The sequence below is a fragment of the Nyctibius grandis genome, chromosome Z (genome assembly GCF_013368605.1).
Source record: "Nyctibius grandis isolate bNycGra1 chromosome Z, bNycGra1.pri, whole genome shotgun sequence".
Classification (NCBI taxonomy): Eukaryota; Metazoa; Chordata; class Aves; order Nyctibiiformes; family Nyctibiidae; genus Nyctibius; species Nyctibius grandis.
The window spans coordinates 94,393,819-94,419,762 of NC_090695.1; the positions used below are offsets into that span (position 1 = coordinate 94,393,819).

Sequence of the window (25,944 nt, forward strand, 5' to 3'; positions counted from 1 at the left end):
AAACACCTGTCACAAAGAGAAGGAAGCAGCATCAGGTAAAATTAGCAACACTAATGAACTCATCAGCACTGGAGCCCGAGCAGAGGGAAGACGAAGGGGCCGGGAGATGCTTGATCCCATGTTGGGGAAGCAGGAGAGAGAACTGACACAACCTGGAGGAACGTGCTTTGGTGGAGGAACATGGTTTGGGTGGACACAAAAGACACGGGCTGCTCCCGAGCCCTCCAGCATCAAGGAGCTGCCTTTGGGCTCCCTAGCTTACATGGGAGCATTTTCTTCTGTTTCCTTCTGGTTTGTCTCTTGCATTTGCTTTGGGGGAAAATGTGCACTCAAGGAAGGCTGGAGACCCAGGCACCGTGGGTGGAAGGAGCAGGAGCAGCCGCTGGGATGGCTTCCCAGGGCCGGGGTCTGCAACAATCCCTTAGTGAAGGCTTTGGCCAGTGATTCCTACACAGAATGTTTCTGAAGCAAAAATCTCCTGTTTCCTTTGGATGCCAGACCATTCCTCCCTCCTTTCAGATAACATCTATGAACCCCTGGAGTCCTAAAAAATTTTACACTAATAATCCCCCCAAAAAGAAACAGCAAATGAAAAAACCCCAAGCAGCAGAGAACTGTTTTAATGTAACCAAGCTCCAACACACATTCCCGTCAATTTTGCAGCAAACCTGAGTCATGAAATTAAAAGTAGCATCAGCATATTTCCTATTAGCTAGGGTTCCTTTTTCAGAACAGATCATACATTCCTACCCTATTTTTCTAGACACTTGTGTCAATGCGATATCATCAGATGCCGTTCAGCCGCTCCTCTTAGCCTGAAAAAGGCTTTCCTGTTGGGAAGGACGGGATTTTAATATTTAAAAAACACTTTTGTGAAAAAGCTTTGCTGATTATTTATTTATTTATTTATTTAATATCCCTCCCCTGATCAGAGTGGGTGCGTTTTGTAGCTTTTAAATATCATGCAACTTTTACCATCGCTGCTATTAAATCCAAAGCTGCTGTCACAGCAGGCAGTGTGGATGTGATTTACACCAGCGTGGAGCCTGTTCTGTCCTCCCCAGCTACTACACCTACCTCGTCAAGAACACGTCGTCGTTAGCTACGATCACCTGGCATCCGACACTGTCGTTGCTTTAAAAGCTGTAACAGACCCAAACCTGCCCTGGCTGCATCATCTCCCGCACCAAGCAGCGTCAGCTGCCGGGGTCTGGCATTACCTTGGTGATGGCCTGGGAAGGCTTTTGCCTCTCTCCCTCGAGGCTTGTTTTGCCACGTCCGCCCGTCAGCCCAGCTCACGCCATTCTCAGCCGTCTCTCAGCCCGCTGCTGGGGTCGGGAAGGGCAAAGGGCTGGTGCTGCTCCGTGTTTCTTCGGCACATTGGAGTGAGCGGAGGGGAGCGATGGAGAACCGACAGCTGTGGGATGCTGTGTCCGACCCCCGCTGACCATGAGCCCCAGGGGGATGCTGCCACCCACCAGGGCTCCCTGTAGGGCTGCACTTGGGGTCAAATAACCTTCACTGCTGGCCGGTGTTGGAAGGCCATGACTGGGAAATGACATTCCTATTTTACAGAGCTCGCAGTGCAGAAGGGCTCGCTGGCTTCTCCTGGGGCAGGCAGAAAATCCAAGAGCCAGGAGCAGGATCACTCCTGCCCCATTGCTCTCCATACCCCAGTCCTCTCTGCAGCCCCAGGAGCCAGTGCAGCTCTCCCCCAACCCAGCAGCACTGGGAGGAGTTGGGGATGCTCATCCCCCTCCATCACACTCTCCTGGCCACCCAGAGCTCAGGGCTGCCAGACAGTGGCCACATCGGCCACCCTGACCACTAACTCCGCCTGCGCTGGGAGAGGCAGGAGAAGGAAGAGGTGCTTTGTAGTAGCTCTGGGGAGGGAAAGGCCTCTCTGCCCTTAGGGAGTTGGGAAAAGCCCTGGGGGCTTGTGGGAGGGAGCAAGGCAACAGCCTGTGTACACCACCCCTGCACACCTTTGGAGGGCTGAGATCTGCGCCTTCAGGCAGTAGCTTTGCTCCACGCTGCGAGGAAGAGGAGGGGAGAGCCTGGGTCCAGGCTGCCACACAGTCTCTGGAGACGGCATCAGTCGGCCAGCGGGAGAAGATGGCTTTTCTTTCTTTAGTTCAGAAACCGTGCCTTCCCTTTTCTTCCAGCACCCTGTTTAGTCCTCTCCACCCGTGCCCAGCCCTGCTCCTGCCCTTCCTTCCCTAGGTACCCACCTCCAAGGCAGCTTCATGCTCTTCTCCCCTTCTCCTTCCCTTCCTCTTACGGTGTTACATGGAGATGATCCATAACTAACATCTGTGAATCCCAAGCTTCTCATGGATCATCCCAAAAAGGTTTCTCTAGTTCCTTCTCAGGCACCACACGCGTAGAATCATAGAATCATTTTGGTTGGAAAGGACCTTTAAGATCATCATGTCCAACCGTTAACCTAACACTGCCAAGCCCACCACTAGACCATGTCCCTAAGCACCACATCTATACATCTTTTAAGTACCCCCAGGGATTTAAATACCTCCACTTTTAAATACCTCCACTTCCAGGACAACGCTCAGGCTCACACAAACAACACGCAATGATGCCAAAAGAGCCAGCAGACAAAAAGCTGGACCAAAAGGCTCCAGGTTCAGAGGTGCGACCTTAGGAGAGGCATGAACTTCGCACCACCCACCTTAGCCAAAGCTCTGTTGCTTTCAAGGACCGTATGGCAGTACTTGACAGCTCTTTGCCCCTGTTTGGTATTTATATATGCACGCAGATGAAAATGGTTGATCAGTGGAGGAGCAGGGGCTCGCAAGCAGTTTGAGTGAAGGGAAGCTTCAGGCAACGCTGCAAACAAGACAGTGCTCCGACACACACAGTCCCCCAGCTGTGCATTAATAAATCATATTTTACAGCTTATAGCACATAAACCCAGCGAGCGTGCACAGAGACCCAGCGAGCATACGCACACTTGTTAACGCTCCCGCCTCTCCCCTCCAACCAACTGCAAATTTATTACTGATCTCCCAAGATTTTCTAAAAGGATTTTCTGCCAACGGGGCTGGAGCTTTGCAAGGGACAAGCTGAAGCCAGACGGGACTTGTGCCCCCACCACCTTGGTGGTTGAAGCCTGCTGTACCACTGGTGGGAACAGGGTCTGTTGGCACTGCCCTGGGGGGCTGTCCCCGTGGAGGGGGGATGCTGGGGGTGGAGAACACGGTGGCAGGGCCCCATGATGGGCCACCAAGCCCCACGTAGCTCAGTGTGGAAGGAGCAATCACTGTGAAATTCAGTGTCGCAGTTACTCCTTGCAGCTCTGCCACGGCTGAGATGAGCAGCATAATGATGGTGGCAGAGACAGGAGCTGCCGTGGTGGTGGGGTACAGCCATATGTTTGGGGCTTCATCCTGAATTTAGTGTTGGAGCTGGGAACTGGGGAGTCTCCGCTCTTCTTACCCATGCCTGACTGCAAGCCCGTGGCCCAGGGCGCTTTGCAATGGTCACGTTTCCATGTGGATGCTTCCAGGCCTCCATCAGCGAGCCTTAGAGCAGCCAAGCTTCCCAAAAGCCCCAGTTTCACGTAGTACCCAAGCCTGCTCACTGTGCCACAGCGTTACACCATGAGCAGGGCCAGGCGCTGCACCACACCAGTGCATCTGCCCGAGCACCCATCCTCAGCCACACCTCTCCGAGCCCTGCTGCCGTATTAAACTTAGTTGAACAAATCAGTCTTGCTGGGAGATGAGGGTGCAGAGCAGTAATTCATCTGTGTCTCTCCTCCCCACCGAACGTGTCTCGGAAGGCTTACTGTGTTTTCTACCCGACTTATCATCCTTTCACTCTTGGGAGGCAACTTTCCAACGGGCAGAACGTGTTTTCCCTTGTCGCTCTCCAGCATCGCTTCTCGCCTCGCCCGTGTTTTGCTAAGATAGAGGGTTTATTGTAAACTTATTAATTACTTCATTTCTCCTGCGAGGAGCCAGAAGAAAAATTTTCAGAGGCAGCCAGGATCCGCTACTGTGTTGGCGAAGGAGCCGAGCGTGGCTGACGTCATGATTCATTTTCCCCCTGACTGAGGAAGGCGACTCTCAGTGCCACGTCGCGCATATGAATCAGGCAGCGTTCCCCTGGCACAGCACGCCAGGCAATTTATCTTCCACTAGGACTTCTTCAAGCAGAAGAGAAAACACCAAACTTTTGCTATTGCGCTTCCCTGCAAACCCCGCGGGGAGGAGGGTTGTGGAGATGGGGGCTGCAGCCTCTCCAGAGCACATGCCTGTCCCTCCCCTTCTTATCAGCTGGGTCTATAAGCAGCTATTTTCCGTGCCTGTAGACACATCAGCAGGTCCCAGAGTGACTCCAGCATAAAGGGACAATCCTGCAGCCACTGTGAGCACCTAAGCTAACTTTCTAGCCTCTGTACTGCTTCCTTCTCTCCAAGCTTAGGAAGTATGTTCCTGCTGATATCACGAGGAAATCAATATACACAGTTCATAACAAACTAATCTGGTTTACAGCATGAATGAGGCTTGCCTGGAAAAACTGAGATAATGATGCCCTCCCTTCTCAAAGCACTACCAGCATCAGACCATCGATGGACGATTCGTTATCATGCTTTCCATGTGGGAGAGCACAAGGGGAGCACAGTGTATATCCCAAATAAAGGAGTCATACATCCAATCTGGGAAGTGACACTTTTATTCTACGACAGAAGAGCTATATCCATTGTAACACAAACTGTCAGACTTCAGGGTGTGCTCCATCCTTGATGGAGAAGAGAAGAAGGGAGACCCCAGCAAGGCGAGCCAGTACCCACAGCCCGGTGGCAGGCAGGAGGCTAAAGCCAGCAGCAGTCAGACACCCCAAAGAGCTCCCTCCCACCTTCTGCAGTCCTGAGATAGCCAAGAACCCAAGAGTCTCAATGAGGAACAAAAACATGACAGTGACATCTGAGCACACCACACAACACAGAGGTGTCAACACGGGTATAGGGTCTTCAAATGACCACTGATGCTTGTGCTTGTCTGCTGAGTGATGGCAGACTCAGGTAACTGGGTATCTTGAAAATAATTTCAACCCTGTTGAGTGATGAGCTGTTTGCAACAGCAGGAGATATCCACAAAGAACCTGCTAGTCATGACTGATCCTTCCCCAGGTCCCTGTCCTCAGGGACCAAGCCCTTGGCTCCCATTAGGAGAGGACAACCATGGGGGCAGGAAACACCAGCCTTCTGCAAGGCTCATTGCTGCTGGGCCCAGATTTGGGGGATCCTTTTGGGAAAAGCTGTGGTGATGCTGTGGCTCCTCAAACCAGCATTCCCACCATATTCCCAGAGAGATGCTGAGACAATCTGGGCACACATTTCCCAGTTCAAAGGCAGGGATTGGGTCTTGGCACGGGAGAGTCCTGGGATGGAGCTAGACTTCCTCCCACAGGAGGGAAATGATACTTTTCAGAGGAATTGGTTGGGTTTGGGAATCAGCATGAAAGAAGGTGAAGAAGGAGTGCCCTTCCAAACAGAAGCAACCCAACACCACAAATTAAGGGTGGGAGGGGAGAATTTGTTCTCACTACCTCAAGTGTCTGTCCATGGGTGCTCCACGCCTGGCTGGCGGTGGGACACTAAGCAATGGTCTGGCGGCTGAAGAGGTCGAGGGTGAGGGCGCTGAGGAAGGCCGGGATGCTGTCCTGGCGAAGCAGGTGGAGTTCGATGAGCTCCCGGATGGTTCGTGAGAACTCGGTTTCCAGAAGCTGCATTTTCCCACCGGAGGAGCTGGAGGCCTGAGGGAAAAGAAGAACAAGCCCATTAACAGAGCAGGGTTTTAATTCACCTCCCGCGACGCAGGGAGAGCTGGCGCCGTCGTCCTGAAGCTTCCTCGGGCGCGGACCCGCCTGTAACCAAGACCAGTCACCTGCTGCAGCGCAGGCGTTCGGCACACGGCATCATGGGGCTGTCACCGAGTCCTGCATTGCCAACGCCCCCGTGCAGGACGCCTGCCTGAACCTCCCCCAGTGACACAGGGTGGGGTGGGGAGATGAGCAGCTTGACCATCCTGGGAAGAGGCTGCACAGGGGCTAGGCTGTGCCGCCGGCGCAGAACTGGGTGCCCACGTCGGGGTGACCGTCACCACCACCACCCGGGGCTCGGGTGGCAGGAGCTACGCACAAGGGCTTTCCCTCCGTGAAAACACTTATCCCTGAAGTCGTTCTGCTTCTGTAAGAGGAAGCAGACCTGCTCCTAATTAACACGGCTCCTTCCCGATGAGCTGCTAATCCGCCCTGCATCCCTAAAGTGTTTCTGGATGTTCAAATCAGCCCAGCAGCGCACAGCCGAGAGCTCCAGAGGAATTATTCCAGAGATGCTCTCATGAAAACAAGGAAACTCAACATGTGGGAAGACATTACAAATCTCCTGTAACATATAAAACAAGCAAAAAAAAAGCTAAATGCAAGAGAAATAAGGAATGCTTGAAGCCTCTCCTGCCCCTGGAGGCACAAAAGCTGCTTGTTTATTAATAAACAGCAAAAACATCACAGTGCAAATGCTAATTTTTTCCTCTGCCATTTTCCTCTCCAAAACGCTCCCGCTCCTTATTGCTCCGCAGCTCTGCTTCCCCTCGGAGCCATGGCGGGCAGCGTGGGCAGTGCCGGGCAAGGTTGGCATCCCCCCGGGTGGGCAGGGACGGGGCAGACCCCCGCCTCAATCCAAAGATGCCAAGAGGGAGGATTGCCACGTGAAGGTAAAACACGCCTTTACCTGCTAGGAGAGAAGGGAAGTGACAACCACCGAGGGCCCCAGGGAACCTGCTTGTTTCTTATTTCATGTTCTCAGGAGCCTGGACACATTTGATTATGAACTTTTCAGGTATGTGTCACTTCGGATTGCGAAGAGCTCAAGGTTCTGAGGATGCCCCTGTCACCCCTGAGCCAGGCAGGGAATCTAAACAAGGTTTCCGCGTGGAAAAGTAAATTAGCTTTTGTTTAAATCTCCTCCACTTCGGCTTGTTTGTTTTTCAGCAACTCCAAAGGATGTTCAGAGCTTTAATCTGCTGCTTACTGGAGGTACCCGACTCGCTCTCTGCGCATCCGATGTACCGCTGGGTGAGATTAAAGAGGCTAAGCAGGAGCGGGGCAGAGATGGCAGATGAAGAAGGCAGTTGGAGGCCCAGGGAGGGACGTACATCCACAACCCCTGTAGAGCCAGAGGCGCAACGCGAGGCTTGGCACAGCTGGGAGCTGGTGCAGGGGCTGGGGCTGTGAAAGCAGCACAGGGTTTGCTTTGCAAATCCCTCCCTGGATTGGGCCAATGGGAAGCGCCGGTTTCGGAGGAAGGTCCGAGTATTATGAACGCATCACTTGAGTCTCCAAAGTCAGCGCTGAATTGGATTCCTCTAAAATGAGAATTCAAGCTCTGGATGAAATACACACTGCCTCCTTCGCAGATTTAAAACACTCTTTGGGCACAGAATTAATTTTCTAAGAGTTTACAAGTAAATCCATTAATTGGTTTACTAGTTTAATTAATTAAAGCAAGTTCCTTAAGAAATTTAGCATCCAGTGCGAGACCATTTGCTTGTGTTTTATGATCTTGGAAATGGAGTAACATAAATGTTTTAAATTTCCCGTCTACTTTGAGCTCACTGGCACCGCGGGTGAAGGCTACATTTGAATAATTTCTTTTTTATGAGATTAATGGTAATTTCCCTCTACTGTTCTTCATAACTGAAGTTTCCTCCTTCAGCAGAGGCAGAAGAATAATGTTCAGAGAAAGTTATGTGAACAAATATGTGCTTCTGAGAAGACTGTTATTTCCCATTGAGTTCAATGGGTTTCTCTCGGTTGTCAGATGGTCAAGGGAGGCACCACCCTCCCCCCCATGGCCTCCGTCTCCCCAAAAAAATCCAAAAAACCCCCAAAGCCTCCAAACCTCAGACATCTCACCCAGGTTTCTTATGATCTCTTCTGTAACAGGAACAAGGCGAGAAGGCAGCCGCTTGGAAAAAAGGCAATTCCTCCTCTGCCGGGAGATGTTTATGTGCTGACTTTGAGGATGGATGCACTTGCAGTTCAGTTCATTCAATCTCACACAGCTATTAAAAAAACTTAGAAACTTTCTTTTTTCCCTGGGAGTGTTTTAAAATTGCTATCATTGTTACCTTTCTTATTATTTGTTTTTATTGCTTTTTTTTTTTCTTCACCCATCTGTTCATAACGTAGTATAGACTGGGATATATAGACAGATTTGTTGCTTTGAGTTCAACAGCAGGAGTATCTTTGCAGCATGTGCTTTACAAATAAAGTTGTTATACAAAATAATAGCAATATGTTCCCATTAATTCACAGGATTTCTTTTCAAATGCCAGTCTGCACTCTGCCTGGTGCACCCGGCAAGCCACAGCAGAGAGGGACGCGCCAGGGTGGGTGGCGTGGGAGCGAGCAGGGGATCACAAGGCAGGGGGATGCGCGGGGGTGTGCGGGGGCGAGGAGAGGGAGGACGCTGGAGGGGACGCTCTGCTGAATGAAGGCTGCAGGCTCTGGTTGTTTCACGCCCGTTTGGATCAATGCAGAGCATCCCTGTGACTCCAGCTCTAAAAAACGGATTTATGAAAGATACAAAGCTGAAATTTCCAGTGGTTCAAAGCTGTAAGTCCTCCTCTTCACAGTTCATAGCTAGAACTCCCTCCACTCCTTTTTAATCTTTTTTTTTTTTAAATTAAAAATGTCTCAAACCTCAAAGAAAAACTCCTGGACACAACCACTGCTAAGAAGGACTTGCAGGTGACAACACATACCAACTACTCACGTGACACGCTCCATGTAACGCAATCACCATTCAGCCTGGTGATGCATCCCCGGGAACTGTAAGTTTAGATGAAGCCAAAAGCCACCCCAGCCCATCTAGGAAGAAAATGTGAAGCTGAGGAACGTGAACAAGTGTCACTGATCCACAGAGACAGTCCATGAGTGAGAGTGGGGCAAGAGAGACCAGAGCATATTCAAACCCAGCCATAACTGCTCTGTGCCCAACACTATTGACACGTCTTACTCTGAGCTACATCACGATTGTGTGCTGTTGCTTTTCAAGACAAGTGTGGAAGAAAAAGCATCAAGATTTAGAGTCAAACCAAATACATGGGAACATGGGATCAAAGGAAAAGCTGAGCCTGTGAGTACCCCCTTCTACCCCGTAGTCAATGCATAGAGGAGTCAATGCAAGAGGGGACTTTGGGGACATCATCACACTTCACTCCCCCTTTCCCCACCGCGCTAAGCCAGCCTAGTGCAGCGCTTCACCAGAGATGCAAATATTCCCCCCCGCACCCCCAGCTTCCCCGAGCACAGAGCAGCCCAGGATGCTGAAGCTGAGTACTTTGAGAATACCGTCTCACAGGTACTCTTTACACAGACCTATATTGGTTTCTTCTAATTCACAGAAAAAATCTGCCTAGCTCACTAAACTACTGAGATTCAGGTCTATGTTATGTTTTATTCAGATCTCAAATACTTGCAAAAGGAAAGACTCCAGCTTTCGCTAAGCTCCGTTGCCAGTTCAGTCTGATTTAAGGCCTATCGGGACCTTTTCTAGAAAAGCAACAGAGATCAATCTTTGCCCCGTGTCACCGCACGCTCGGTTCTGCTGGTGGGGGAATGCAGCTCCTGCCGTAGGTTTGAAGGGTGACACCCTGTTTTTCTCCTCGCAGGCTGTGCTACCCCATACAGCAATCAGATGAGCGGGCAGATTTCACTGGATTGTAAAACACAAAGAAGACAGGTCTATTTACCACATGGTGACATAAACTCGCAGTAGCTGCTCCTGGATCTGCTCGGAGAAAGGAGCCATTAGTACAATTGTTTTCCCAGGAGAATCAAGATCAGCTGCCGCCTGCCAGAAGGAAACATCATAAATCTTCCTCTTAACCCTGGAAATTGGTAAATTATTCAAGGCTTTATAGTTTAGCTATACATATAAAAGTCTCTCAAATAACCACCAGCGTGGCAGAAAAGCGAGTTCTTCTCTCCAACAGGGACCATATCAGCAAGAAGCAGAGAACATAGAAGACGTGTAGGAGCAATAGGCACTCCCAAATGTACCTGTTGGGGGATGGACCTGTAGCTGGCAGGAGCGGGCTGGTAATGCAGCAACACATGGACCGTAAAGGAGGATCGCTCAACCGCTGTCACTTCAATGTAACACATACAGGGCTTCTGACTGCACTGGTTCTGCTGAGATGGCTCTTTGACCCCATGCTGCTGTTGCACAGAAATGCTCCCTGGAAGCCAAGTCTCAGCATTTACTTCTCTGCTTGTTCCACCAGCAGAGAGGTCACTATGTCAAAAGTTTGACAGCATCTCCTTTGGTCACTTACAAGCCAATATATGGTTCAGAAGTGCACTCCGTACTGGAGACATCAATTTTTAGTTTCTTGTATGCCCTTTTCCTCTTCTCTCTGACATATTTTGGTAGCTAAAACCAATGGATGCCCCCACTCAGGCTCCAAAAGTGCCATCAACTATGGCAGAAGAGGGCTTCAGCATTCAATACAGCCTGATAAATCTAATCCAGGCTCCCTTTCCCATGAAAGGCTGGACCAGATGATCTTTTAAGGTCCCTTCCAACCTGGGCTGTTCTAGGATTTCAACATAAAGTGGGGATGTTTTACCTCTGATTTCCATACCAAGAAAGCACAACTGCCTTTGGGGATGTGATCCATGCAGGACATGTGCTCCTGCATCTTCAAACACGCACACCTGAGTGCTGGAGGTGGAGCTCCAAATGGTTTTTCATAAGCTGACAACAGTGATGATAGAGCTTTGCACCAGGTGCAGCAAGCAGGCAAGAGAGCTGTGGCTCAGCCTGGGAACCCCAGTTCAAACACCTCCTCAGTGTGAGGAAGGGTGAAGTCTAGGACTTTGGCAGGGCTGCCAGAGTGGCCTTCCACCCCTTGGCACAGTGACAAGCCTTTGCTTTGCAGATGCTACTTGGCCATGCTCTACTGTAGATGGTACTTTTCAAGGCTAAGATATATTAGGGGTCAAAACGAGCAAGTGAATCATTGCCCAGTGACATTTACCCAGCAAATGTATCGTGGATGCTCCATCTCATCTGCTATGCTCCTTCCATAAATCACTGTCTGTGCTGCGTCCCTACGCATAACTGCTCTGAGTACCCATGGCAAACAGACTCGTGAGTGCTGAAGGAAGGGACACCATAGCTTCACAACTGAGACTCTATGTAGAGCTTCTCCCTGCTCCATTCAGGTCCACAGGCCTCTGGTGTTACAGACCATGCCGTGGCCATGCCCTCCTCTCCCTGCCCCAGGTCTTACTGCCATTTCCCTTGTCGTTGTGGTACTTCCCACCCCACCCTGAAGCCTACTCTGATGTGGGTTATGCACATCTCCTCACCAGATCGATCCTTTTGGCAATTTGCCTTCATCACTCGAATCCCTCAGACCTCCTCTTCGTGCAGGACAGTCACCCCCTCTTCCCCAACATCTTCCCGCATCAGCAGAAGTCTTCAGGATGGGCCATGCTGTCTGATCACCTCCTGAAACTTCTATGTGTACCACTGTGCTACCACTGTGTGTACCAGAGAGCCTCTGCCACCAAGCGCCTTGGGCACATCAGAGGTCCTGACGGCCCCTCACCTCCCTCTGATGCCTTCCCTGCGGCATCCACCGCCTACCTCAGCACCCATTAAAACACATAAACCCTGTCACAGCCCAACAAACCTACTTGAAAATATCTTTTAAGGAGTTGCCTGCTTTGACCTTTAAATGAGAAAATCTTTTTGTTTCTGCCTCTTGCTTTGGATGCTGAGATTTTTCTAAATGTCAAAGGCCGCCTTGTGCACGTGCGGGTATTGAGGGGGGATGCACAGATGCCGAGCAGGCTGGCACCCTCTCCCCGGGTTTGCAAAGCTGATAAATGACCACTACGGGTCACTCTGGACAGCACACACACACCCAGGGCAGCCCACCAAGCACAGAGCCAGCCAAAAACCAGCCAAAAAATACCCAGGGAAAGCTTGTGTGTGTGTATGAACATGTGGGAACTGCCTGCTGAGGTTATAACAACGCAAACACGAGGTTTTGAGATCTAATTGCTCAAACTTGGCTCTCTCGGGTGATGATATCATTATCAAAATCCCCCAATTGAGTTACGCCTCACCAATCAATCTCTCCTCAGCATCACGTGCTGCTCAAATACCACGTCCCCAGGTAGCCACTAAATCACTTTAATTAGAGGCTGTTCATTTAAAATTAGAGAAATATTAAAAAAAACCCAAAAAACCACATTGTATCACAAGATGCGCTTACGGCTGGAAATATTTATGAGGTTATTTAGCAAACTGTTTACTGGTTTCCTCCTTTTTTTTGTGGTAATGGGCAGGTTTCAGCTGGCCTGACAGGATGCCTGCCCAAGGTAGCTCTCGCAGGATGTGCAGCTCTTCATCAATCAAGTCATCTACCTTTCACAGATGACCATTCCTTGTCTGCAGTGAAGTTTTTCCCCCTTTAATATCCTCTTTGTAACCCAAAAGAGGAAAAGTACTTCTTTATAATAATTGCTTCTTGCCAAGACCTCTGACCTCCGCATCGCCAGCTTGCTATATAAAGTGAATTTATGAGGCAGAGAGGGATGGATGCCTGTAAAGACCCTTCCAGGAAATGTAATGAAAAAGCTGCTTTTAGCTGCTGAGCAAAGAAAAGCAAGCACCTGGCAATGCCAAGAAGAAAATTGAAAGCTGGGGTGGGATAAGTGAGAAACAGCCCTGTGTGCACTGAGATTTATAGCAAACGTTTCCTTTCTCTTTCTTATTATTCAACATTGAGATGAACCACAACCCTACAACATCTTCCGCGCAAGAGGTCAGCTCGTATACCTCCATCTTAATCAGAAACACGACCCAGGCACTACGCACGTGAGCGACAGAAGAGATGGGGTCCTGGATGTTGCACCAGCTCAGCAGCAAAGAAACGCAGAGCAGGCGTATTGCAGAGCAGTGAGTTTCTCCCTACAGCTACGTGTTTTGATCTATGTGAGCTCTCGTGCACCTGATATAAAAAGATGAAACGTGTAAAAAAGAGCAGGGACATGCGCTGAAGCACCCGCACCCCTCTCGATGGGGAAAACTGGTTGGTGTTAATGCTGGGGGACGGTGCGCTGCACAGGAGAGGGCAAGTCAGCATCTTCTCTCAGAAGGTTTCTCCTACAGGTTAATGCCCTTTAGACTGTCAAATGTGATGCCATAAAAATAAGATCAAAGGCTTTAAAATAACAGAAGCACATTTTTTGAGTCATACTATTACTATTTTATATCTGAATATTCCTGTAGAGCTTTTCATCCTGGAAGACAGATCTTTGAACTGCTGTGATTTCACCTATCACTGAGGAGCAACCCCCAGGGTAAAATGTGACAGCTATTATCAGGGTGCATTAATGTTACTCAACAGTTTAGGACAGACAGAGATGAATATATCCAATTTAAATCATAGGTTTGAAGAACTACTGCTCAGTGTGGATTAATACCCATGCATTTTTCCAAAAGTGCTTTGAGAGTTTTAAAGGACAAGTATTGAAACTAAAATTCCCTGTGTCATCTGTAGGATGCATTCAGCCTCTCACCGTTACGCTGTAGATTGAACACCATTATTGTCAAAGAGGGAAGATGGTAACAGAAATGATTCACCTGTAGCATCTACTTTTGCATCCACAGATTCTGATGGGGATCTCCAAACCAACTATCAAGGAGATTCAACTTGCGGAGATTTGTTGAGGTGATACCTAGAAATGGTTCAGCTGAATATAAGACTGGTGAGAGTAAATCACAGCAGAATATTCATACCACAGAGAAAGGAAAATTGCATGGAATGTCCCCTCTAAACTAATACTGGCAGTCGCTGTAAGTCAGAGCTTGAGATCATATATTATAACGTTTTAACAGGCCTCAGGACTGCTAAATAGTGTTCACCAACCAAATACCTTTATAAACATCAACCATGAAGGAGTGTAAGTGAGAGCAAGGCACAGGGCTCACAAAATTTTTCCAACCCCACCCTATAAAAATCCAAACTATGAAATTAAGCTTTTAAAGCCAATACCTCAATAAAAGGCTCAGGGTCTTTATAAATCAGTGTCTTTCCTTGACATCCGGGGAAGCCGTGCTGATCCCCCAGCCACAGGTATCTCTGACCTACAACGAAGCCCTTCAGAAAAGGCAGCCAAACGCACGTTATCCCAACTGCTGCCACAACCACATGCTGCAGAGCTGGACCGCTCCAGCACCCAGGCTGCAGCTCCCCAACCATCTGCGAGGTGACCGTATTGGACTGGTCAAGCTGCAGAGTGAGTAGCTAACAAGCATTAACAACATCTAGCCCATGTGTTCTGTCTAGTAAAATGCCAACCCATCTGTCTGTAACATTAGCAACTCCATAGAAGCCATATGCAGGAGAGACATAAATGAAAAATCTCCCGCTACTTTCTCTGAAATGACTCTGCAGTCGCAGCCTGCCATGCTAGGGACTGGGTGTTATTGAAGTTCTATTTTCCCAGCCAAATCACAGCCTCCTGTAGCTCTCCAGCCCCGCCATCCCGATGCAGCTTCTGGTCTGTGCCTGGCCCTGATGAATGTGGTGACTTGGCACAAAGGGAAAAGTAAGTGCAACTCAAACCAGGTCCCAAACCTCTCTCCAGGAGAGCCAGAAGCACACAGACAACTTGAGGGAGATACCAGAGACTGGCAAATGAGCCCAGCACACAAGAATCCCTCATTTAGACAGGGAACTCATTAACCAGCCAACTTGCTTATCACATTCCTCTCCATCTTCCTTGCTGTGAGAAGAGCTGGAAGCAATGGATGAGCAGAGAACCAAGAACATGGACTTTCTGGAACATGAGAATGAAGCACCTATGGGAGAAATGCAAAAAAATCATCTGTGTGGGCTTTAATTAAGACAGCCTGGTTCCCAAAGCAGGGAGATACTCCACTTGTGAACTGCAGCTGCAAGCACGAGGTCTATAAGAGAACATGAGCAGCTAAGTTTGCAAAACCCTCTGTTGACGAGAGACGACTGGAACCACCGTGAATTTTGATGGCAACTTTTTGCAAGCTGCCATGTTGCCCGGGAGATGGGCATCCACCCCCTGAGCGAACCACCGCTCACCAACAGGCAGAACTTGCTGGAGCCTTCACTGCACACTGAGTCACACCAGGCATGCGCTGTTCCTCTGCTTAGCTGCTTCTGCATCACGTCCCTGCCAGGGACCTCTGCTTTACTTCTCTGGATTAGAGCAAATACGCAGGAAAACCTCAGACTTATCCCAACTGAAGTGCCTGCAATGACACAGGGTGCAAACAGTCTTGACAGACTTCAGGACGCACCAGCTGCCACCTGGAAAAGAACCTCCTCGTTCGGAAGCTGAGCATCTACTTTTGCAGGAGATGGAGGGTGAGTGCGCACTGGAATGGTTAAATGAGCAGATTACACACGCCTGCGAGGCACATCTCACTGGAGCAACTGCTACTCTGTGATGCAGCAGACACCAGCGTGGGATTAATACCTTTATCCTCCTCATCTTTTTGGTATCCTTCTGGAAGTCCTGTCATGAGCAGGGCGGATGGAAGTCTACAGGACTGAACAAGAAGATCCTGTGACCAATAATGGCTCAAGAGACCGTAAGTGATAAACTTAACGACAAGCACACAATTAGACCTTAGATACGTGGCTAAAGGATGGGACAGTATATGGAGCACACCTGTTCCCAGCTCATTGAGTTTGCAAGGCTTGTGGGGGAAGGAGTAACAGATGGACCTGATGGTAGATTACAGCTGAAACTCTCACCATGTTTATTCATTACCCTCTTCTAGCTCTGGTTTGTCATAGTCTGGCACCCTGAGCTAAAATGCAGGTTTTAAGCCTTACATCAAGGAAATTGGTGACACGTATTAGTCACCTCTGAGCAGAGCCAGTGCTCTGCATTACAGTCAGCGCTACAGAGACCAAAGTCACCGCCCAACTAGGAGCAAGAAGAACCGGTCAATAATTACCCCTTCCTATGGGACTGTGTGACTTGCTTATAGTTATGATCTGCCAAAGTGGAATTTAAGTGTTGGCTATGGAAATAACATTAGTTGCTGTTGCAACATCAATAACCAAATTTCACAATCTTAGCGTGTGTTGAGGAAGGTGCTTTTATTGCTCTTGCATTTTTGCTGGCTCACATTTTCTTCGTTTTTCTTCATTTGAAATCGCTGTCATCAGCACGACTGTCAACAGGATCAAAGTGAGCATGAGTTGTCACTACCCAGAAAGTAAAAGAAGGAAAGGAAAGTTGATTTAGAACTTGCAAAACGTTTTTTCTTGACTCTTCAAGAACGAGTTTTAACCCTTAAAAGCTCACAAACCCCCTGTGGGGAAGCACATTTCTCAGACTGCATCTATAGCCACAAGTCAAGATTTATACCAGGGGAGATGTCAATATTTAAAAAATTTCACCATTTCTTTCTCAACTTCAAGACTCTTGAGTGCATGGAGCTGGTGGCTAGCAGTAGCTGTATTTGTGGAGTTCCTCAACCAGACTGGTAGTCCACAGGCAGGAAAAACTGAAGACCAAGACGGTAAGGAAACCAGTCAACTGGCCGGTGCAGGTTGGGTATATTCTGCTTTCAAGAAATGGGCTTTTAATGGCAAGGCCAGTGTGAAACAGAGAGTCACAGGACTCCTCTCTCCTTGAGCAGATCTGATCTCACCGTAAGAAGGAAGTCCACAGCCGAAGAGACAGAGCTTGCAGCTAAGGAGTGAATAAATAGGAAGATTTCAGTATTCAGTGAAAAAGGAAAAGAAATTCCACTGGATCCCTCGAGGGGACACTCAGACCTTTGGGCTACGACGCGTTTGCTGAAAGCTTCTGCTGTTGCCGCCTGTGCTGTCATTTGGCACTAACCTCCTGAAGAACATGGCAAGACAGCGCTGCTGGTTCTCATGTCTGGATGAACATACTCCTCTTCCCGCAGGGAAAAGGAGAGGTTCTCTATTTAGTGAATGCACCATGTTTGAGCAACCTCCGAGGGACCTGCCTCGGGCCCTGGCCCTCCCCATCTGACACACATCTGACTGGTTGTCTCTTCCTGCTGGTGTTCTCCCACTGATGTGCTGCCATCCGCCAGTCAGCTCCTTTCGCTGGAGGTGCGGGGGGGGGAAAGATTTATGCAGACACCATGTATGCAATTATGAAAACAGAAGACAAGACACCCAGATATCACACAAATTGATGCATTTTTGCTGGCAGGCTTTTTGCATGATCCAGTAACAGCTGTCATGCTCCAGCCTCTCTCATCTGAGCTCCGCTACCACTTCAGCATCCTTCCACATCCTTTAAGAGGGCTTCCCTTCCCTCGTGCAGCTTGCTCCAGATGCCACAGCAAAGCAGGCAGCAGCATGGGATGCAAAGGGGGGACAGCATGATTGGTTTTCATAGCAGCATTAAAATGTAATGTTCACTTCTTTAGGCAAGATGCCGCTAATTAGCAATGACCTCGAGGCAATCAAGCTGCTCAACCAGCAATCTCTCCCACTCTCGAGCTCTTTAAAATTTGCCCTTTTCCTGTGCCAAGTCTTTCAGCAATCTTTCCTAAAGCCCAACAGCGATCTGCAGACATACACATACATCGTCCAGTGTCTTCTGGAGAAAGGTGGTGGCGGGGAGTTGGTATGGAGCTCGGGCTTCCTACCTTCTCCAACCGCGTCCCCCACTCTGCATAACGTTACGGAAAGGAAAGGACGTGCCTACAAGTTTCCCTGCCAGATCAGCTCCTGCCATGAACTCTGCAGCCTGGGAGCCTGTTACTCCCCACATCCTCCTGGCTTTCATCACTCCACGCTTATGTTTGCTTTTGTAAATATATTTAACCTTTCTAAAATTAACAGCAGAAGAGAATTTCTTTTGGCAGAAAATCAGCTTTAGAAAGATGGAGGAATATAACATTTTCCAAACATTTGAAAACTGCAGACTACAGATACGCATTAGTCTCTCCAGCGCATGCTGGTTTTGCTCATTATTCTGAATGTTAATACATTAATAGATCCTCTCCTGATTAACGGCTGTACTAGGCTCTCTTTCTAGGAACACATATGGTTCCTTCTTGCCACAATATTGGAATAGAGAGCCAAAATATTTAAACAGTGACACTAATAAAAGATTTTATTCCCCCTCCGATGTAAATAACTAAGGCTGGAGCCAACCCTTAGCTCTAAATGCTTCTTATCTCTCAAAAAGTTCTTAATCAAATCTGAACATACTGGCTGAGGCCGATTTGAAATAATTGGGCTGTCTGTGGTTACGACACTGCAGCAATAAAGCCACCGTCTAACATTCACTCACCCTGCAGGATGCTCCGTGTCTGGCTGAAAGGAGCACGTACTAGCTGGGCATTTAACGAAATGGGGCTTTCAAAGCCAGGCATGGGCCTGCACCGGCTGGTTCTGCCTGCAGGGGTACAGGAAGATCCAGGGTGCTGCACGCAAGGAGCGGGAACACATATTTCTTCCCCCACACCCACAAGGTTAAAGTACTGCCCTGAATTAAGATGATTTTCTGGGGACTCCAAGTGCTTCTCTCCCAGCTGTCCACACTCAGCAGCATTCATCCTACCTGCTGAAGGACATGGGAATTGCCCAGCACACAGCCAGGAAAGTACTGTGAAAAATTCTGGTAGAGGATATTGGGCTTGTCTTGAGTCGTAGGTCAATTGCCAATGCAGAACTGCCTAAAAGATCTGTTCCTCCCTCATTTTTCCCATGCTATGCCATTACCTTTCCTCTCTGCCATAGGTCCTGTACAAATTCTACCTGTCCAATGCCATCAGCTGCTAAGATCAACAGCAGTTTCCACTCTGTGCTGCTTGCCACACAGATGATCACTCCTGTTACTGGCTAAGAGTGACACAGCCCAACTGCAAGCAAGTAAAAACCTTTTTACATTTCAAGGAGCGAGACCTGCAAGGTGAGGGGCTTCAGGCTTGTACTCAGAAAACATTTATCACCACAGAACCGAAGCATGGTGTGAAAATAAAAGCTCTCGAAACCTGCTTTCACACGTTCCCCAGGGCGCCCAGAGGTGTTCCTGCTATGATACACCTAACAATGCTCTTGAGAATTGTTTTCACAAGCTAAAAATACAAACAAAACAGCAAAGGAGTCAAGGAGTATTTCTTCAAATGCCTCGAATCTAGGGTATTTGTGCTCTAAATGTGTTGTAGAAACAGTGTTAATATATATTCAGATGTTACAGAAAGCCACAGGAAAAGACCTCAGCAAACAATGAGTGCCGTAATACAGAGCACGTCCCGACTAAAGTGGCAGGTTTTTTTAGATCATTGACCTCTGTCCTGCTCAGCCAGCCTGTATTTTACAATTCAAGTTACATTTACTTGTGTATATATAAATGTACATGAGATACTTGTAAAAAACATACAGAAAGCAGAAGATGCAGATTAGAAAACAAGCAGATGAGTTTCCTTGGAGGTTTTGTAGACAAAGATGTTTAAATGAAGTAATTTAAAACCAGAAAGAATCTTATAAACAAAATGCTTCTAAATGTTGCATTTCACTTGCTTGTTTTCAACTTCATTTGAAAAAAAAGCCTCAGAGGGAACCAAACCACTTTAGCTGCTGCTCCCTCATTCCTGACATCCTCTGGAGAACTTCACCAACCTCCTTCCCTACCAGTTACACACCAAACTTTCCAGAACAAGTAAGTCTACAGCAATGAGGGGAATTAAAAACATTAGCTAGCCCTTGCTCGTCACACCTCTGATGGGCAGGGAAGCACTAGCGTTACCTGAGACTGAGAGACAAGAAGAAATGGGCTTCCTACGTCTGCAAGGGAATGCAGAACCATGCAAAGGACTCGGCGCTCGAGTCCCGTTTGCCTCCTTTGCTGTAGAAACCAGAGCTTCCTCAAACAACGGGGCTGGAAGGGAACATGCAAGATGTGGGATTAATAACATTTTGCAATAAATCAATCATAAACTCCGCGTAACGAAAGAGGATGCCCACAATAAAGCCTGCAGTGATGCAGAGAGGCACCTGCAGCCACCCCGCGCCGGCTGCGGGCTCCTCTCGGGAAGGGCACTTCAGCGTGCAGAGGGCTGTTCGAGCCCAACAACCAACCTATTCATCCCAATGACTGCTCCATTCAGGACAAGCTGACACATCCTTCCCACAACAGGACCCTGCAAATGACTTTATTTAACCAGAAAAACAGATTTGTGTTGTTTCTAAAGGCAAATGAATCCAGCTTTGGCTGCAGGGGGCTGAGCTGTGCTTCTCTCAGTGCCAATAAAAGCTTTGGGATCGCGGAGGAGACTTAAGAGACTGTGTTTGCCTTCAGTCTCCCATGGATCATATCTGAGCAGAAAAAAAGGGCTCATGCAGCACAACAGATCGGGCTGCGACTGTAAAGAAGTTCAACAGTTTTGAGGCTGTTTCTCTCGAGTTCTCAATGGATTATTTTGAATGTAAAGACTTCCCACAGTTTACTGGTCTGCAGTGAGAGCGGGCATCTTGGGGAGGGGATGGTGAAGCATAATATTTCTCAGGCTGATCAGGGAAGATGCTCTTCATTCTCATTTTGTTATTTTTCAGCATATATGTGGCCCTACCTGTGGCTGAGCTCTGCCCAAAGACGCAAATATGAGTGTTTCAGGCTGGAGGTTCCTGCCTGTGTGCTCCAGACAAAAGGTGAATGGGGAACCAGGTCCCCAGAGAAGCAATGCAAAGTGCCCAGGGTCACACAGCAGGTCAGCAGCGGAGCCAGGAGCCACGTACAGCTCCTGCAAGTCCTCCAGAAACACCCAGGCTGCGGGTCCCCCCCATCCGCACAGTGGGAAACCTCTGCCGCTACGGTGCAAAGGCAGAGGTGGACGTAATGGGATGGATTTATTCTGAAGTCGCTATGCAGAGATGCACAATTCTTTACTTTTTAGTGCCCAGTTATTTAACCTTAATGCTCCACCGACATTATTTTTTGTACAGAACATATATATATGTCTATGGATGAATTTGCAATATATAAATAGCGTAGATCAGAGCTGACCTTTACGTTTGTGCATGTGGAAATGCATAAAGCATGGGGGTTAGCTAGGAGGCTGAAGTCATTACGATATGTTCTCATCTAAAGTTTCTTATAAATTATCTGTAAGCTATTTTCTCACTTATTTTGTTATAATACTCCCACAAACTCACCAACCAGTAAAAATAGCCTAACCGTGAATACGTATTTCGGAAGTCTGTTTGCCTATTTTTCTTTTGTGCAGCAGCTGCTGTTGCCATGCTGTCGTTGCTATGTTTTCCTTTTGCTTTCTTTTTTCTTAGGAAGGGGAAAAAAATCTATTCCCTAAACAAGCTAGACTCGGTTCATGGAACAAAATACCTGAGGTAGAGCCTAGAGGAATATAACATAATCCGTCTGGAAGAGCATAGGTTATGTGTAGAAGAAGGTCCTCTTGACACTAACATACACCTTCTTCTCTGAAAGAGTTAATGAAATGACAAATACTATTTAGATAGACTATCAAAAAGCTTCAGGTAAAGTTCATTTAAAAAGTATTAAAGCATCTTAGAAACTGGGCAGTGAAAGGTAAAACTCCATGTTGAATTAAAAGTTGATAAGGAAGTAGGGGAAAAAAAAAAAAGATTTAAAAGAATAGATGTGGCCAAGTCTCACCTGGAAATAAGACAATGAAGTTGCTCGATAAGCTTGTCAAAACAGTCCTTCAAGCTTGACAGCTAAAATTTGGTGCTGTGGGATGGCCCTGAGAAATGCACATGCTCTTTCCAAAGGCCACAGGTCCAAGGTGCAAAATTTTACCCTGGGCTGTGGGCCCCAGGTTGCCATCTTCTGCCTCTGATCCCTGTATGAAGAACGGTGGGAGTTTGCTGAACTGGGGCTGGGGCTCAGCAATTAAACTCTGGAAAGATGCTGCTTTGGGTCGCCCATCCCTCCTTTGCCTCTCAGCTCCAGAGGAACTTGGATGATCCTTTCACCCTTGGTCTCCTGCCAACCTCCATGGAGGTCCAGGGAGGAGAGTGGCAATGTAACAACAAGAATCAATAGTTTCAGCCTAACAACTGATGACTTAGAAGGCAGAAAAAACTACGAGATGGCAAAATGACTTAGGTGGGTCAGGAGTGTGGAGAACTGTGAGGGACCGGGAGGACCTGTGAAATTTGGGTCACTGGGCAATGCCACGGCAGAAGAAATTCAATACAGACAAGTGCAGTGTAGCGCATGTTGTTCTGCCAATTTAAAGGACTCTTAACACGCTGATGGGTTTGGAAATGATGTAACCTCTCAGAATAAAAAGCCAAGTGCCACTGTGGCCAGCTTAAAGACAACTTCTCAGTGTACAGTGTCACTCAAAACAGCAAGTAAGATGTCAAAATAAAATGCATTTTAAAAAAAAAGGCTAGAAGTAACATGTTGTGTTTTTATACAAGTTGAGAGCACATCCTCTCCTCCTGGGCAGTGAGTCAGCCTTGGAGAATTCAGTACAAAACAAGGGCAAAAGATAAATTAGGTTTCCCTTGTTTGAGGCATGTGCTATGTAACCTGCCTCTTTCCTCTGAAGAAGATCTCCATCACTGACTGCATCCCTGGGTCACCAGGAGAGACATTAAAGGCTGGAACAATTTACTGCAAAATTAAGAAGGGCAACAGTAAAACAGAGCTGGGCAATGTGGTGAATGCTGAGTAGGATGCCACGGTAGAAAAGAGACTTGCAGTATTTCAGGTACTCTTCAACTATTACCCTCCTTGCCTGAGGCGGGCAGGAGTTACAAAGCACAGCTAGATTCAAGATGCCCCCTTCTCTTTCTGCAGTATGTCTGCACTGGCTGCCACTTTTCTGCATGGAAAACCATGTTTCCACAGGTCAAAAAACCCCCCAAGTCCCCACCTGCGTGGGGCAGGGGTGCTACTCCTGACTATAAGCTTAAAGCATGGGACCATCGAGACCAGTTCTGCCATTCACTGTGCGTTGCTCTTGCCTTTACCCACATCCCATCAGCCCCAGACTTTGGGGTCTGCCAAAGACCGCCTTTCTCATGCCACCATCCATGAGGACAACCGCTTCCAGCCATGCCAAAGAAATCATACAGAGCTGCGTAGTACCACAATTAAGACCTGGCAGTCAGGAGTTTCCGACTTTATTCCTCACTTTGGGTCCCAGCATGAACTACACAAGCAGCATCATTTCTCTGCATCTCAATATCCTCACCCTCCACCAGAACTAATAACAACTCCTCCACCAAGCAGGCATGCTGTGAGAATCAATTGGTATTTGTAAAGGCCTTTGAGAGATGTAAGGCACAGTCTGTATGTGAAAATTATTGATATGATTCATTACCAGGCATTCATACTCTATTTATACAGCTCCCAGTCTATTACTAAATATTATGTCCATTTGAATATTGAAATCACTGCTGCTAATAATTTCTGCTAATGTTACACCGGTCTTTCAGAGGTGGCTTTTTCGACTTGAATGGGAGAATTGTGGAGGCAGTGAAAAAGGGAACAAATGCCACAAGAGGGATTAAAAAGAGGACAACAGCTCTGTGCAGGCTGCTTAGAAAACAATAAAAAAATCCATTTAACAAATAACTTTGTGCTAACACTTATCTGATTCCTCTTCCCGTGCTCTTTCTTCTCAACTGAATTTGTATGAAAATCTGATCTCCATTAATGGATTATTAGCCCTCGTCTGCGAGATGAAAATGAGCAAACCCGAGCACACTGTGTCTCTCCAGAGAGACCCCTCGCTCCTCGCACGCCAGCCCGAGCGACGCCTGAGCCCCCTCTCCGTGCCCAGTCTCCTTTGCGGGCGGCGAGGATGCTCCATCCGAACCACCATCCTCCAACCCCTCAACCACCAACCCCGACATTCTCCAGGCGAGCGCCCTGCCTTTTGCTTTGCCGTGCTACAATCTGGGACTACTCAAAAAACTCTGTTTCTGAGAAGAGAGAGCATATGTCTGTACATTATATATTTATTCACACACTGAGGCATGTTCCCACTCCCGAGACACACACGGTATGTTCCGACTTTCTCACTCCAGCATGTTTTGCAAATCTGCTCTCCACCCCCTCTATTCCCTCGTTTCACTTTATCAGTATCTTGTTTAAGGGAACTGCTGCTTACTGTAAACTGGAAACGTTAACATCAGGTCAACAGGCCATTTATTAAGAAGCAGCTGTGGGAGAGGGAGCGATGGGGCAGAGCTCTTTTCCTGGCTCAGCTTCTTTTCCTTCCAATTGGAATATTCATTTCCTCGCTGTGATCTTTCTACTCACTCTTTGCGCTGACAAAACGTTGCCAATATCTGCGGTGTGGGAACTCAAGGACAATCGATATTTCACTTGAATCAAATACAATGATTTTTTTTTGTTGTTGTTTTCAAAGCTTAACATTTTGCAATTAAACCTCCCAAGACATGCGAAAGTTGAGGTGGGGGTTCTTTTGTGAAACGCAGGAGGGAGCAGCACAGAAGTAGAAACCAGAGCAAACCAGCAGCGAAGCCAACAGAAATATGCTGCATCGTTTCTTCTTTTTAGTACATTTTTTACGAGAAGTGAGATCTTTGATTACATTTTTGATTAGGAGAGACAGGCATTGCCCTGCCCAATGCACAGTTAGAGGGAAAGGAGCCTTTCATGTTCATAGATATCAGACATCAAAACAGCCATTCCCAACTCTTAAAAGGATCAGACAAAACTGCAGCTCAAACTGTGCCAGGGACTTTGGTGCAGGCAGGTTCCCAGTGGAAGGCAGTCTCGGAGCCGTAAGAAATCACGTGGATGCTGACACTCCTGTTGAGTGTGGGGAGAAATACGGGGATTTCTCCCAGGGAAATCCAGGATCGCTGTAAGGGCATTTCAGGATGAGAAGACTGAGAGCCATGACAGTCAGGTGGCAAGGGGAGCGGACAAAAAGGAGCTCCTAGTCGTAAGGAAAGAGTTGCTGCTCTGTCAGAGGGTCCAGGTGGGACAGCTCAGCAGGGAAAGCAGCTGGCAGAGCATAAACCATAGCAGTATTTTTACTTATATTACGAAGAGGTCACAGCTTCCCCTCTCTCTCCTTCCTGAAGACTGATGGACTTACTGGACCTCCAAACAAGCTGATGCCCAGCTGCAGGGTGAGTACACTGACAACCAGCTCCACTGTGCAACGCAACTAGTCTCCGTCTTTAGAGCTGCAGGGTGTCCCACATGGTCTCCCTGCTTTAGAGGTCACCTTGATTCCCTGATAACCTACAATGCTTGAATCGTGCGAACAAGAGATTAGAGTTCTGATCTTGCACAACTCCAACTGAATACTAACAATGGCAGCACGGTGTCCTGGCTTATCCCTCACCATCACTGCAACGACCCTTCATTTGTGGGATCTGCAAACTCTCAATGGCTGGAACGAGACAGGATAGCAAATCAACTCATCAATTCATTCAGAGTTTAGTTCAGTCTGGATTCAAGCACATTCTCCTGTTACAGCTTGCCAGTGTGCATTACAGAAGCAAAAACCCAAACCCTCGACAGTTCTTCAAGGTCCATAGCAGGGGCTGCCTAAGTTGGTGGTAAATACGATGACCATCTTACTAGTATTCGGCTCAACTGTGCAAACAGATGTCCTGAAAGCACTGACTACACCTGAAGCTAACTTGGATGCTAACTCAGACATCTGAACCTTCTCCATGTGTCCCCAGTGCTGAATACCGACCCTCAACCATAACATGGACTTGCTGGTGCAGAAGCAGTCACATCTTATCACACACAGTCTTACCACCAGCCTGTTTCTAATCTTTCTTTACAGAGGTGTCCTTCAAAGTGTTGCAGCACCACCTCACCTCTGCTGTCACCCTCCATCTTCCCTCTAAGTCAGGGTATCAC

The 25,944-nt window shown here is 47.9% G+C and overlaps 1 protein-coding gene across 4 annotated transcripts in view; it reads right to left on the minus strand.

The window, feature by feature from the left end:
• Nucleotides 1-4,677: 4,677 nt before the first annotated feature.
• MAD1L1 (mitotic arrest deficient 1 like 1) overlaps nt 4,678-25,944 on the minus strand; it is a 366,743-nt gene continuing 345,476 nt past the window's right edge. For all 4 annotated transcript variants that reach the window (XM_068422520.1, XM_068422519.1, XM_068422522.1 and 1 more), the window contains one exon: nt 4,678-5,778. In XM_068422520.1, coding sequence (XP_068278621.1) covers nt 5,620-5,778 — 159 coding nt within the window. In that variant the 3' untranslated portion in view covers nt 4,678-5,619. The remainder of the gene's footprint in view (nt 5,779-25,944) is intronic.